General features: G+C 39.9%; 1 protein-coding gene across 4 annotated transcripts in view; it reads left to right on the plus strand.

The window, feature by feature from the left end:
* The window catches only part of ITPRID2 (ITPR interacting domain containing 2), a 73,534-nt gene that overhangs the window by 30,207 nt on the left and 29,017 nt on the right, over positions 1 to 14,310 (plus strand). For all 4 annotated transcript variants that reach the window (XM_081934109.1, XM_081934108.1, XM_081934110.1 and 1 more), the window contains 2 exons: positions 132 to 820; positions 12,888 to 12,960. In XM_081934109.1, coding sequence (XP_081790235.1) covers positions 132 to 820; positions 12,888 to 12,960 — 762 coding nt within the window. The remainder of the gene's footprint in view (positions 1 to 131; positions 821 to 12,887; positions 12,961 to 14,310) is intronic.

A 14,310-nucleotide genomic window follows, 5' to 3' on the forward strand; every position in this document is an offset into this window, starting at 1 on the left:
GCTTTGGTGCTGATGTTCTGGTGTTTCTGTTTTTAACTTTGCAAGCTTCAAGTTCAGTTGTTGTTTCAATGTTGCACTTTTACAGTGCTGCCCTTTGTTCTTTTTGTCACTTGGTTTTGTCTTTTTGCCAGGTCGCTTTCGTCAAATCGAAGTGCTTACTACTGTGGCCAATGCATTCTCTTCCTTGTACTCTCAAGTTTCTGGCACTCCCTTGCAGAAAATTGGGAGCATGAATTCAGCATCTTCCAGTAAAGAGGCCTCCAGTCCACCGCCTCTGGCACGAAGTAACACAGCGAATCGTTTGATGAAGACCCTGTCTAAGCTCAATCTCTACGGAAACACTCAAGCAGGGGATGGCGGCAGTAATATATCCACTGAGAAGGGCAAATCTGAAAGTGGGAGTGAAGAATCAGAAGTGAAAAATGAAGTCAAAACTCCAAAGCACTTCAAAGCATCTTTGTTGGCAACAGTAAAAGAAGAAGCCCCTTGCAACCAGTCCAGCCTGTTAGGAGCTCCGGATTCTTCAGAACTTTGTCCTAGCGTTCAACAAGAAACTCAAGGTTATTCTGTTTCTTACGAAGATCAGCAAAATAATAACTCTTTTGGACATACAGGTGGATTTCATGAAAAGATTGCTGCTATGAACTCTTCTAATCTCACAGGTGATACTCTGGAATCGACCAGCTCTGAACATAAAGATACCAGGGCAATTCAAATGCCTGCAACTTCAGTGGCTGATAAAGAGGCCTCTGTTCCTCTAACCATTCCCTCGATTGCCAGCCTCATGCTGCAGCAGAAGGACTCCTTTGAGATGGAGGAGGTATGTGGAAAGAGATAAGGATTATTGTTGCTTTGATGTTGCAGTTCTCCAAGTGCTGATTCCCCTACATATTCTGCACACACTTTCTCTAGTCTGATATCTGGTACATGTTGGTAGAACTATGTAGAGGACTTTGGAGAGTTATTGTCCCTCTAGATTGCACAAATGTTGGATACAGAGTTTTGATAAAGCCGTTAAAGTGGTTCTTTGGTATACAGTGTAGAAGAAGATCTTAAACTACAATTTTAAATTCAGATCCTTTGTGGCTTCATACACAACCCTGATCCATTTTAGTGTGTATTTCAGCTATAGGTACGGTCATAAAAAGGGGTTGGGGTTACTAATGTGAAGGAAGATTATACTCTTCTGAGATACTCCTATTTAAATTGTGCCTAAAGATCACTCAGAGATACAGCATGTTTGTTATTGTTAGAGATGGACAGCCTGTGACGTCTTAGTTTTATTTGTTTATGCTCTTTGGAGCTCTATATGATTACTGACAGCATGATTTGTGTCCATTTTAGGTGGGAATTAAGTAAGAACTATATTTTAAATTCTAAAACAGGCCCATCAACCTATTGCAATTTAATCAGAAGCTCCTATTCCAGTATGGGTAATACTGAATTAGATAGACAAGTGGATGAATTTAAAGCCTTATCCTTTTAGGTCAGGAACAAGCAATCTGGTGCTCTCCAGATAATCTGGGCTGCAATTTGTACCATTCCTTTCTGTTATTTATGCCAGCTATAACAACTGGAAGTTGGTTATAACATTCTGAAGAGTTCCAAGTTATATATCATTATTCGAGGTGTATTTCAAGTCACTGAATTTCATTCCTAAAGATGCCAATGATCAGATATCATTTGTATTTCTGTCCTGACTTTCTAATAACCTTACCAGAGGTGAAATGCTACTGGTTCGGGCCGGTTTGCCCGAACCGGTAGTAAAAAACGCTTTAAAAAGTTTAGACCAGTGTTTCTCAAACTTTTTTTAACCATTTTTAAGACACAATTTGATTTGCCACCGCCCCCTAAAGATTATTTAATTGTATAATATACAAAATGTATTAAATTGCAAAATGTATTACATGTAAATAAATTTTTCACCGGTAGATCTATGAACATGATGTCATAGAAGTATTAGGAAATTCCATTGATAACTCTATGGCTTTTTCTTCATTCTCATCGATGAATCATAGAAAGGTGACTTTGCAAGCGCCTCCAGCTGCATGCAAATTTGCGAACGGCTTTGCAAGCGGATTGGAGGTTTATGTTACATTGCCAAAAGCAAGTGGTTGCATTTTTTACGTTTGCGTGTGGCTATGCAAGCAGTTGCAAGAAAAGACGTTTTATGTTACAGGAATGTTTGCAAGTGCTTGCTATATCCTAGTTTGCAAGCAGCTTAGCTTTTATGTTACGAGCCCCAGAAACAATAGGCCAGCTTTATGACTGAACTCTATTAATTTATAACAAGATATTGAAGCACGGATGTTGTAATCTTGTACATCGACTTATACGAAATATTTATTTAAATTCTATATCAATAACAATAGTTCTAACGGTTAGAACGACCATAGAGGTGGTCAAACACTCACCTTATTTTAGGATGGCTGATAGTACAATTAATTTGAAAATCCGTCGATTAACAACATCATCATCCCGGTGGAAAAAGCCATAGAGTTATCAATAGAATTTTACAATATTTCTATGGAAATCTATTCATAACTCTATGACTTTTTTCCACCAGGTATATGACTCAAATTTCTGAAAAATCCCAGTAAAACAATATTCATAGAAATATCAATAGAATACCACAGAAATTTGATGAAATTCTATTCATAACTCTATGGTAGTAATTACTGGGCATCTCCGACGTCTGACACAGAAATGACGATCTGTAACGTGATTGGCTGTTCAGACAGAAGGGAAGGACGTATCCGAAACTGGCATTTTCGCTCGTCAGATGTGCCAAGGACGCCTAAACTCTAGGAAGAAGACCCAGCAACCCCAACAGCACAGCCATAGAAATTTAAATAGAATACCGTAGAAATTTGATCACCTTTCTATGAGATTCTATTGAAATTTCTATTCCTTGTGCTACTGGGGAAGCCTCCATTCCTGGCGCAGTGAAAGGAGGCTGACTCACACTGCGCGCAGCAAACACTAGACCCCCAGTAGCACAGCCATAGAAATTTGAATAGGATATCATAGAAATTTGATCAGCATTCTATGGGATTTTATTGAATTTTCTATTCTTTGCGCTACTGGGGACGCAATGTTAGACCCAAGACTGACTAAGGAAGTGCACATTCGCTCGTATGAAAGCCATGTTTCCAACAGCAACGATCGGTGTTGCAGGTTTGCCCACGTGCCGCGCGCAATGACTGCTGTGTGAGTCCGCCTAGTCACAGAACAAGTAATAAATAGAATTTGTTCAACGCCCCCTTCTGTACGTTCAACGCCCCCATGTAAGGCAGAACTTCCTACCGCCCCCTTGCACTTCTTTAACGCCCCCCAAGGGGGCGGTACGGACCACTTTGAGAAACACTGGTTTAGACCATCAGCTGTGCGACAATCAGTTGTGCTGCACAATCGTCGGAACTTTTTAAAAGCATTTTTTACTACCTATTCGCCTGAACCGGTAGTACAAAACATGCTAAAAATAGCTGTGCCTGATTGTCTGTGAGGTTCCTGCTTGTTGCAGGGCCCATTTTGTGTGAAGTCCAGCTGCTTTTACATTGTGTGTGAGTCAGTTGTGCAGCTTTTGTGTTATTTTTGTGAAAAGTGTGATAGTTGGTTTTTGAGCTCTCTGTGACTCTGTGTGGTTCCTGCTAGTTGCAGGAGCCATTTTGTGTGAAGTCCATCTGCTTTTACATTGTGTGTGAGTCAGTTGCGCCCGCCCGGTCGCATGACCACCAAGCCACACCTGCCCAGTTACATGACCACCAAACCACGGCCAGCCATCACATGACCATCAAGCCACGCCCACAGAAACGGTAGGGAAAATTATTGAATTTCACCACTGAACCTTACCCATGTGACAAGTCTGAGCAGTACTAATTTTGATGGAGGCCTTAAAGTGCCTTTGTTTGCCTCTCAGCTGCACATTTTATTTTGTATCCAACCCTAGATCAGGGATCCCGAACCCCTGTTCTGTGGACCAGCACTTGGCTGCAGCATGCGAACAGGTCATGCAAATAAGCAAAGATCTATCTGGGGGCTGTAGACAGTACGGGAAACCACGCCCCCTCTGGTCCAGGGAAAAACCTTTCTCCATTGAACCAGTCCCTGGTGCCCCAAAGGTTGGGGGCTACTGCCCTAGATCTCTTCTGGAACTGCAAAATATCTGCTCCCTGTGATGTTCCCATATCACACTAACATAAGAGGGTTTATTTGTTTTTGGCAAATTTAGCAATTTAGGAATACGCCTGAAATAACGTGACTAAGTTATGTTTATGGTTTTACGGTTAGTTCACAGAAGTGAGGAATCTAACTATTAATGGCAAAAATGAGGACAGTTGTACTTCCTTTTTCTTTTTTTCTTTTTTTCTAATTCTCTTGTGGTTAGAAAAACACTATGAGACAGAGTCGGGAGTGCCCTAAAGGTCTACTTTTCTTCTTTCCAAGTTTGTCGTTCGAATGTTTTCTTTGCACGTATCATGGCAGAGATATCCAGGGCACAGTTTTCCAAGCTGTCCCAGAGCTCTTGTGGCCGGGGCTTCTGTCGGAAGTCTGCTGCTGTTAAGATAGCCAGCGTGGGAGAGTGAGTCAAGGCACAGCTTTCCCAGGAGTTTTGGCCTCTGCCTTCTCAGCCAATCGGATGCGTTTGTGCTGGCATCCTTCTATTGATATTGGCGAAGGAGATGTGGAAGGGTGGAGGGAAGAGGGCAAAGATTGCAAATAGAAATGCAGGCAGGGCTCTGACCCCGCGACCCGCAGCAGAGGCGGGGGAAGGAAAGGGATCTGCCCCCTTATCCCACCCACCCCAACCGCCTAATCCCCAAGTGGGAAAGGGAGGACAAGAAACTTCAGCACAGCCCTAGGAGCAAATGAAGTCACGGAAGAGCCGCCTTTGCAAACTGAGACCTAACAAATGGCTTGTAAGATGGATGTTTATATGCATTGATAACAGTAGTAATTTTGCCTTGCAGAGACACCTATGTGCTTTTGCCTTTTGGGTTTGTTTTGTTTAAGGAGTATTAAAGGAGCTGCTGTTGATGTTTCAGTTATGTGTTGTATGTAGCTTTAGAGGTTGCAGGACAGGTATAGTTGAAGGTAGCAACTTGCTAATGACAACATATCCTGGCTTCCCCACATTTTTAGTGTGGGTCTATCTCCCAATTGTCGTATCTTTACCGAAATCTCCTTTAAAAGGAGATATTTGCTATGGACGCTACATTAAGAAGAACTGTATATTCTATGTGCAGAATATATTATAACAGAATATATAAATATTCTGTTCTATATCCTTGCTGTTTTTTACTCTGCTATGCAACCGGCCTGATTTTTGCTCTAATCTTGCTCTAATTTTTACTAATGGCAACCCTATTCCAGCATCTTGCCTTTATTTCTTTCCTGATTCAAATGTATAGAGGCCATTTTTGGTCCTGTATAGATTTTATTTATGTATAGATTTTAGTCAGGGATGTGGTGGCTCAGTGGCTAAGGCGCTGAGCTTGTCGATCAGAAAGGTCGGCAGTTTGGCGGTTTCCTTGTACCGACCGTGTAACGGAGTGAGCTCCTGTTACTTGTCCCAGCTTCTGCCAACCTAGTAGTTCGAAAGCACGTAAAAAATGCAAGTAGAAAAATAGGGACCACCTTTGATGAGAAGGCAACAGCGTTCTGCGCGTCTTCGCCGTTTATTCATGCCAGCCACATGACCACAGAGAGGTCTTTGGACAGCACTGGCTCTTTGGCTTTGAAACGGAGATTAGCACTGCCCCCTAGAGTTGGGAATGACTAGCACATATGTGCGAGGGGAACCTTTACCGATACTAGATTTTAGTATCATTAACTTCAGTTCTGAATCATATGGGAAGAGAAAAATTAAGTGGCATAATCTGAGTTTGCTTCAGCAAAATGGCAGTTCTTGTGATCTGGCAGGCAGGAAGCTGGGTGTTTCTTTGTGGAGAATGCTGATTAAAAAGGAACAATGGGAGACTCTCGAAGACTCATTTATGAAGGAGTTTAAGGGCATGCAGGCTTAGCTTTGCGCGATCTAATTTTGGTTTATGCCTTAACCCTGAAATTCAAGCACAAAGAAGTAGCTTCAGATTAGAAGGTAAACTTCACCGTTAAAAGATTTACTATGTCTCTGACTCAGTATCTTGGCTCAGAAACTTATTTTCTATACTCGAAATGGGATCACAGTTGAGTTGCATAAAACCGTGGCCAAAAATTTCTTTCATCTTTACAGTCTAATTAGAAAACAAAAACACTTAGCAATCAAATGGAAACCAACCAAAAATCTACCAGTAGATCCTCCAATTCTGCTGTCCAAGAGCAGCCAAGAAGTAGTATAGATAGTCCTCAACGTACGGCCACAATTGAGTCCAAAATTTATGTTCCTTAAGTGAGAAATTTGTTAAGTGAGTTTTGCCTCGTTTTATGACTTTTCTTGCTACATTTGATAAGTGAATCACTGCAGTTGTTAAATTAACAACATGGTTGTTAAGTGAATCTGGTTTCCTCGTTGGCTTTGTCAGAAGGTTGCCAAAAGTTATCCACATGACCCTCGGACATTGCAACCGTCATAAACGTGAATCAGTTGTCAAGCATCCGAATGTAAATCATGTGACCATGGGGATGCTGCAGTGATCCTAAGATTTTTCACTACCCTTGCAACTTTAAATGGTCACTAAGTGAACTGTTGTAAGTCGAGGACTACCTGTATTCCATAAGAGAGTTGTTAGTTGCACACATAAAAAAACAGAAAACTTGATGTAGGTCCAAAATCTCCTCTCCAGAGATTGGCTGTTACTGCACCTTTGGCTTTATAGCCTTGCTTAACTTTCAATAGAGACATTAAATAAATGCTGCCTTATTGCCAATGTCTCTCCTGGTAGCAAGGAATGCTACTTACCTCTTTGTATTCCACGTGATCAAATTTGCCGGTCGTTCCTCATGCAAAACTTTAGTAAAATTATCTGTCCTCAAAAGTGATTGGCTTAAGATACCTCTTCATCAGTTTCTCTTCCAAAAAGTGGCTTGCACAGACACAAATGGGTAACTGTTAATGCTTTTAATAAAATACGGTGCCCGCACTCTCAAGTAAGAATGCTTAATTTTGGGGGTATGAAGATTATTGACTTGGGCTGCACAAAATCATTTGGAGGATTGCAAATAAATGTAATTTGCGGTAGCATCTGTTGAATCATATTACTGCAAATTGCACACGGAAATATCCCTATTTTGTTTCCTTGAATCAAGTTCAATGTATTTTCATTTCAACAGTATTGATTGTGTTCTTTTTAAATGGTGATAACAAGAACACAATGCTTTAGTTTGGTGTTTTGAAAATAGGCTTGTTTCCTAAAAGGAAGTCCTTTTGATTTTGGATTTTCTATTTTAATAAAGAAGTATTGTCTGAATGTATTATATGAAAAAGATTAACTGGATGATTTTATCACCAAAAACAATTTAGAGCCAAGGAAGTGTCTGAAAATGGAGTAGTCACGAAATAAGGAGGCCGTATCCCTTAGAAAGCAGTGCAGATTTTGGAGACTGCTTAACCAATCTGGCAACTCTTAATAGCAGAGTTTCAAAGGGCTATCTTTCTTTTTTGTTTTATATCAGAAAAGTCATATTTTTCTATTTTTTTCTTGATTTCACCTCTTGTGATTTTTCTTATGTTTTTGTACTCTCATCTTAGAATGCTTCTATCAATATTCCTCCATTACTCATATTAAACAGGTACATAAAACTGAATGCCTTGCAAAAAAAAGTTTACTACAGTTCCCAATCCAACCAGTATGGCCATTGGGCAGAAACAGTGGGGGTTGTAGCCCAAAATATTCGGACAGGGACATCAAAACTCCAACTCCTGCCTTATCAACATTAAGCAGGCCAATAGGTTGTTGTGTCTAATCAACGGCTTTTGAATAGGCAGAGTCTCCAGTCCTATAAAGGGAGCATGTGTGGATAGTTGCTTATGAGTAGGAATTCTGCGTAAGATATTTTTCCCCCATAGGTGGCACCGTCTGGATGTGTTCCATAATATGTCAGGATGAAAGACTAACCATACACATGCATTTAAAGAGGCTGAGCACTTATATAGTTCCCTTTTTATTGGTATTCAGAATTCATATTGTGGCTGACAATGAGGCTGTTGTAATGGTTTCATACCGTAGTTTACTCATTCTGCCTCAATAGCAGTATGCATAAAGACAGCTAAATGGGAATATTTCCAGTTCAACCTTGCAGGTAAGTCCATCATGCCTGCTAGGAGCTTCCCATGTTGGTATGGATCTACTTCTCTATACTGGGCAAAGAAGAATGTCAGGTGCAATTTGTTCTGAGAATCCAAAGAACCTTTTAAAAGAAATGGAAATAGCCTAGAACAGTGATGGTGAACCCTTTCAGCACCGAGTGCCGATAAAGGAGTGCACGCTCATGTGGGCTGCAACCTGGAAGAGGAGGTTCTCAGGGCGCATGCATGCGCATCGGAAAACCAGAAAATAAACTTCCGGGTTTCGGTGCATGCATGCGCACCAGCGAGCTAATCTTCCAAGATTCTGGCGTGCATGTACTTGTGACAATCAGCTGGGTGGCACGCATGTTCACAATCATACAAACTGGATAAAGTTTCTGAGAACAGGAGTTCATGGAAGGACTTCAATAAATCCCATATATAGTGCAGCTCTTTTCCTCAAAGATATAATATCAGTGTGGCAAAGATGCGTTAAACATATATTAATTCCAGCTCCTGCTATGTAAATTTTTTTCCAGTCCTTTGGAATGTACAGAATTACATTCTTAAAATAGGACAGTAATGGCTAACTATTTTGTCATTGTGTGCTGAAAGCGCCCCCCCCCCCCCACGCCCCATTTTGGGCCTGGAAGTCTTCCTGCACCAACCTGGAAGCCAAAACAGGATGCAAGGGTACTGCGTGGTGCTGCCCAAAATGCAATGCAAGTGCCTGCCCCCCACGCATGCGTCCCGCCCCCACACATGCCCCCCATGTATGTGTGCATCCTCTGCGCGGCAGACCCGAAGACAAACTGCCCAGCGGGAGGCGTACACTGCACAGTGGAGCTGTGCTGGGGCGATGGCTGGCATGGCCATAGAGAGGGCTCTGTATGCCACTTGTGGCACACGTGCCATAGATTTGCCATCATAGATATGGGAGAAGGAAAAGACAACAGAAATAAGCATTCCAACAGTTTTGGTGTGGCAACTATTGAAATGGATTTTTAATGCATTTTTAATCTTCATTTTCCTTATCATATTTTAAATATTAGTAGGGATTCACTGAGCCCCGTTATTCTTTTAGATAATGTCAATTAGTATTACTTCTGGCTACTACCTGGACAAGTCCCTGCAATTTTCTTCCCAAGGTTTCAAAAAGTTGTTTGCCCTTGCCTATTTCCTAGGGCTGAGAGAGAGCAATTGGCCAAGGTCACCTGCCTGGCTACCATGCCTAAAGTAGGACTAGAACTCATGATTACTGAGTTTCAAATCTGGTGCCTTGATTACAAAGGACTACTCTGTCCAGATCTCCTCATAGTCTCAGATCATCAAGGGGAAATATTTTACAGATCCCACCATCAGTCCCTTCTGATGCCATCAACGAGTTCAGCCAATATTTAGTCATGCTGTCAAAAATAAAACACCTCAAAATTACTGCCTTACTGTAATTATTGGTTACATGTATTAATAAAAATACCATCTTATTTGTTATTCAGGAGATAGCCAGGTTATTTTAAAAATTGCTTTTAGGAGTTCTTTAACTGTACTTTTTTTTTCTTTTAAAATTGGTTTTTTTTTAAAAATAGAGACACGTGTTTATATTTTAAAAAATATTTTTCTTAATAGCAGGAGTACGTGCCAACTTATGAAATCATGTGTCTTTTTAGATTCAGGGAGATTAAATAAGCAGTGTTTAGGTATACTTTGGTGCCTCTGTGATGTAACAATTATATAATTATACAATGTTTATATTTTTAATTTAAAAAGCATGTGTTCTAACAAATATTATAATGTTTAATGAATGTCTTCAAATTTTTCTTCTACGGTTCCCTTGAAACAAGGTGCATAGGCAAAATGTGTGAGGCTTGATTAATATTCTTTTTTTACTGCCCCCTGCAACTCTTTCTCTTTCCCTTTTTTTCTCCTTAAAACATTTGAAAAATCAGAATAATCACTCATAGTGAAATGTCTTGAAATTCCCCAGATTGAAATTGGAATTTTAGAATTAAATACCCTAGAGTTTCAAGTTTATGTTAATTACTACCTCTAGATTTAAAAAAAAACCTGGAAAGGTTTTGTCCTTGCAGTTTGTCTACACATTTTGAATATAACCTCTGTAATTAAAAGGGCTATTTATAGTTCCATGTGTTACTAGATTTCAGAGGGCATCTAAAAAAGTGAAGACCTGTTTCCTATGTCTATAATGCTGAGAGGACAAATAACAAGGAAATGTACCTAAAAGCCAATGGAATCAAATAGATTCCATGCTTTATTTAAGACACTGCTTGAATTACTTAAATTCTATTTAGGTCACTTCTATTTTATTTTAAAGCTTCAGAGGCGAACTAGTACATTTCAGTGCCCAGGAAAAGGTTCTGAAGATAAAATTAAGAACAATGAAATTATTCAAAATAAAAATGGTAGCTTCACAGTGATTGAAAAACACCACAGTTTTTGAAGAAGAATCCATGATCTTGGGAAAGAAGATACTCGGGCAAATGGAACTTTAAAGGGAGAAAGTGAAAACAGTATATGGGGTCCTTGACTTATGACCATAATTAAGCTCAGAAATATGGTTGTAAGTCGTGGTCATTAAGCAAAGGGCTTTAATGCACACAATCCCTGTTCTCCCCATTACGATTGTTAAGTGGAACACGGGGTTCCACTCAGGGGATGGGGAGGCCCTAGGAGATCTGCACTGCAGCACTTCCCCAGCTCGCATGTGGCCTCCCCTGTGCTTCCCAGGGCCTCCCCTAATCCTGAGGCACCCCATTCCGCTTCCCATCCCTCTGGGTCCCATCCACCCTTCCATGCCTTGGTCCACCATACTATTTCCAAAGATGGCTTTTGGGAAGGAGAAGCAGCTGATCCACCATGTGGCTTTCCTCAATGGAAGCAGTGTGGTTCCTTCCCAGAAGTGGGCACCATTTTGGAAGCAGAGGCCATTCTCAGGTTGTGAGAATTGCAGCCCTTTCTAGGATAGTCCTGCTGCAGGATGGCATGAAGCGGCCATGCCATTCCCCAAATGGCATCCGCTTCTGGGCCAGCACCAAGCAGTAGGAGAGCTGCCTGGTGGATCGGCCACTTCTCTTTCCCAAAGGCAAACTCACAGACACTAAATGAGTTATGTATGATGTAGTCCCATTAAATATATATACTATAATACTTGGGACTTCACCAACATCTTATGCTTCTATCAGCTTGTCATCTTATGCTCCTGCCAAGTGTGTTGTTTGTAGCATGTGGGTTCATAGTATTGTTCATTTGTTTATTAAAAGGAGGGTAAATTACGACTTTTCGTCATAAAAGTTTATTTGTTTAATTTATTTATTATTTGTCGGCAAGTACAAAGAAACAAGTATGAAAACACATGAAAAAAATGGCACAAATAAAGGCATATAAATATGCAAAACTAGCCATAAACATTTAAAAAGAGTACATATAAACGGAACAGGAGGACAGGGACAGTAGGTATAAGGTCTACAGTAGACAATGTAAGGTAAAAGGTATGGGGGTTAGAGGAACTAACAACAGGATCGGGTAGGGTGTTCCACACATTTACTATTCTATTGTTGAAATCGTTTTTCCTGCGATCAAGATTAGAATGGATTACATTTAGTTTGTATTTATTGAAAGTTGTATGCATTCATAATTTCCTAGCTCTCAATTGCTATTAAACATAGGTATATTTCCTTGGATTGGTAGCTTTGGATCAGATTATCCAAAATATTTTAAAGTCTTAAAGTTAATTAGATTTTTGCATAAGGAAGTTAGCCCAGAGAGCTGCTATCAATTGTCTTGTGACATAGATAAAAAATGGACACTGTTTTTGTTTTTTTCTCTTTAAACGAAAACTTCCTCTCTAGTTTCCTTTTGCTGTTTCCGAGGGGGACATGCAAACTGAAGCTTGCAGTATTTCCCACTGTAAGACATTGTGTTTTTAATTTGTAATCATTGGAGGATGAATCTGCCATATTCTGAAATACAGCATCAACTAAAAATGAAAGCAATCTGCGGTAGCTTTTAATTTTTCAGAAGTCTTTATTTAGATTTGAAGGTTTGTGGAGCACTGAGAAAGAAAATTAGAAAGTTTCATGAAAGTTGCCATAGAATAGAAACCTTACCTTGAATATATTTTTCTTCTTTCCCCTGTTCTTCGTCCTTTTTAACGTAGACCCTGAACAAGACATTTGTGAAATGTATAAACTAGCTATCATGGTTTTCTGAGTTTGAGTCAGCTTTACAGCTTTCTTTCCCCCCACATCCCTCCTACTGAACTAACAACTCTCTGTCTTTGTTTGCCTAAAGGTTTTCCAAAAGCAAACCTCATGGGATGTGCTGCTGATTTATTTTTTATTTTTGCTCTGCATCATTGTTCTTAAAAAAAGCCTTTTATCCTAAATTACTGATGTCATGGCTTTTTCACATTTTATTGTTCCTGTGTTCCAACTTCAGCATTATCACTTCAGGAAGTCTGAAAAAGATAATACCATAATAATAAACAGCAATAATAGACTCCTTTGGATTGCCAAGGTTATTGTGTTTGGAATTGTTAATTACTAAATAGCCAATTATGCAAGGTATAAATTCCATGCATATTCACTAGAAAGCTTATTGCCTGGGAGCATAGGTTTAAAAATGCACTAATTTTCTTCTGCAGATTCAAAGTACAGAGGGAGAGATTCCACATGCTCCTAATGCAAGTCAGCGGGCTTTAAACAGAACAAAAAAAGGTGAGTAGATTCATTTTTTCTTGATCCTCCTGAAACATCCCAACCACTAAATGTCAACCCAAGTACTTTAAGCTTTTTAAGTCGTGGCCCACCCATAAGATCCTAGTCTGCCCTTTAATTACATTTCAGATCGTAGTGCCTTCTTCTTGTGAAACGGCATCCCAAATGACAGAGGCTGCATCAGACGTGTAACCTTAATTAAGGGTTTGGCTTTTCTGACCCTTCACCAGTTACGGGGTGGAGGAATTGAAGTGGTGCAATATATTTATATGAGTGAAAGATGCCCTGTCATTTAAAAGGACTGTTTTGAACCTTAAAATGACATACCCCAAACCCAAAAGCTTTTTATTATTCTCCAAATGCTGATGATTCAAAAGTTTTCAGTGTTCAGCCATTGAGATAATGGGACACAGGAGCCCTGAGCATTACCATAAGACACAAGTGTTAAGCCTCAAGTGTGTTCAGTGAGGTTTCCGCCATAGTAAGGCTGTTCTAGGACTGTACTTTCTATTTCCAGACCAGAGCATGCAGTGACTGATAATAGCAATGCTCATGTAGTTTTTCCCTTTGTTGCGTGTCCACTTTAATTACATCCCTCTACTGCTCACTATAGGACTGTGATGGCAAACCTATGGCACGCGTGCCGGAAGTGGCACACAGAGCCATCTCCGAACGCGCCAGCCATTGCCCATTGCCGTTAGGAGGTTGAGAATGTAGCATATATATATTTACATCCTGGCTCAGGAGCTTCGATACACATATATCTGACCACCTACTCTTTGGTTATAAGTACATTTAATAAGCAGTTACTACCAGATTAAATCTGTGAGTCTGAGCTCTTCAGGCTTGGCTTTATACCCTATGTGAAAATCCTTGACGTTGATTTGGATGGTCTCTCATTCAATCTGTTAGCTATCTGTCAAACTTATTTCCACTGCTTATTTCTTAAGTATGTTCACAACAGATGTATTATTTTTATCTGTTTGCTTATGACTCGCCTCCAAAGCTACTACTTAGATTTTGTTTTCTTTTTCTTTGTTAAACTGATCATCTATTTTTCATAGATTTGTTCATTCAAAGATCAGACTGCAGCTGCTATCAGCAACTTATTTAATAGGGTTGCAGTAAAATATGCATCATTTCATTGGTTTGCTTCCTTGTTTAAAAAAGCCTAGGCATAAAAAAAGTTAGCATTTTAATATTAAATCCACAGAATTTGTTCATTCAAAGATCAGACTGCAGCTGCTAACAAGAACTTATTTAATAAGTTTACAGTAAAATGTGGATTATCTCATTGGCTTTCTTCCTTTTGTTTTTGTTTTTAAAAAGCCTAGGCATAAAGATTAAAAA

The sequence above is a fragment of the Natrix helvetica genome, assembly GCF_964273705.1.
Source record: "Natrix helvetica genome assembly, chromosome: 1".
Lineage (NCBI taxonomy): Eukaryota > Metazoa > Chordata > Lepidosauria > Squamata > Natricidae > Natrix > Natrix helvetica.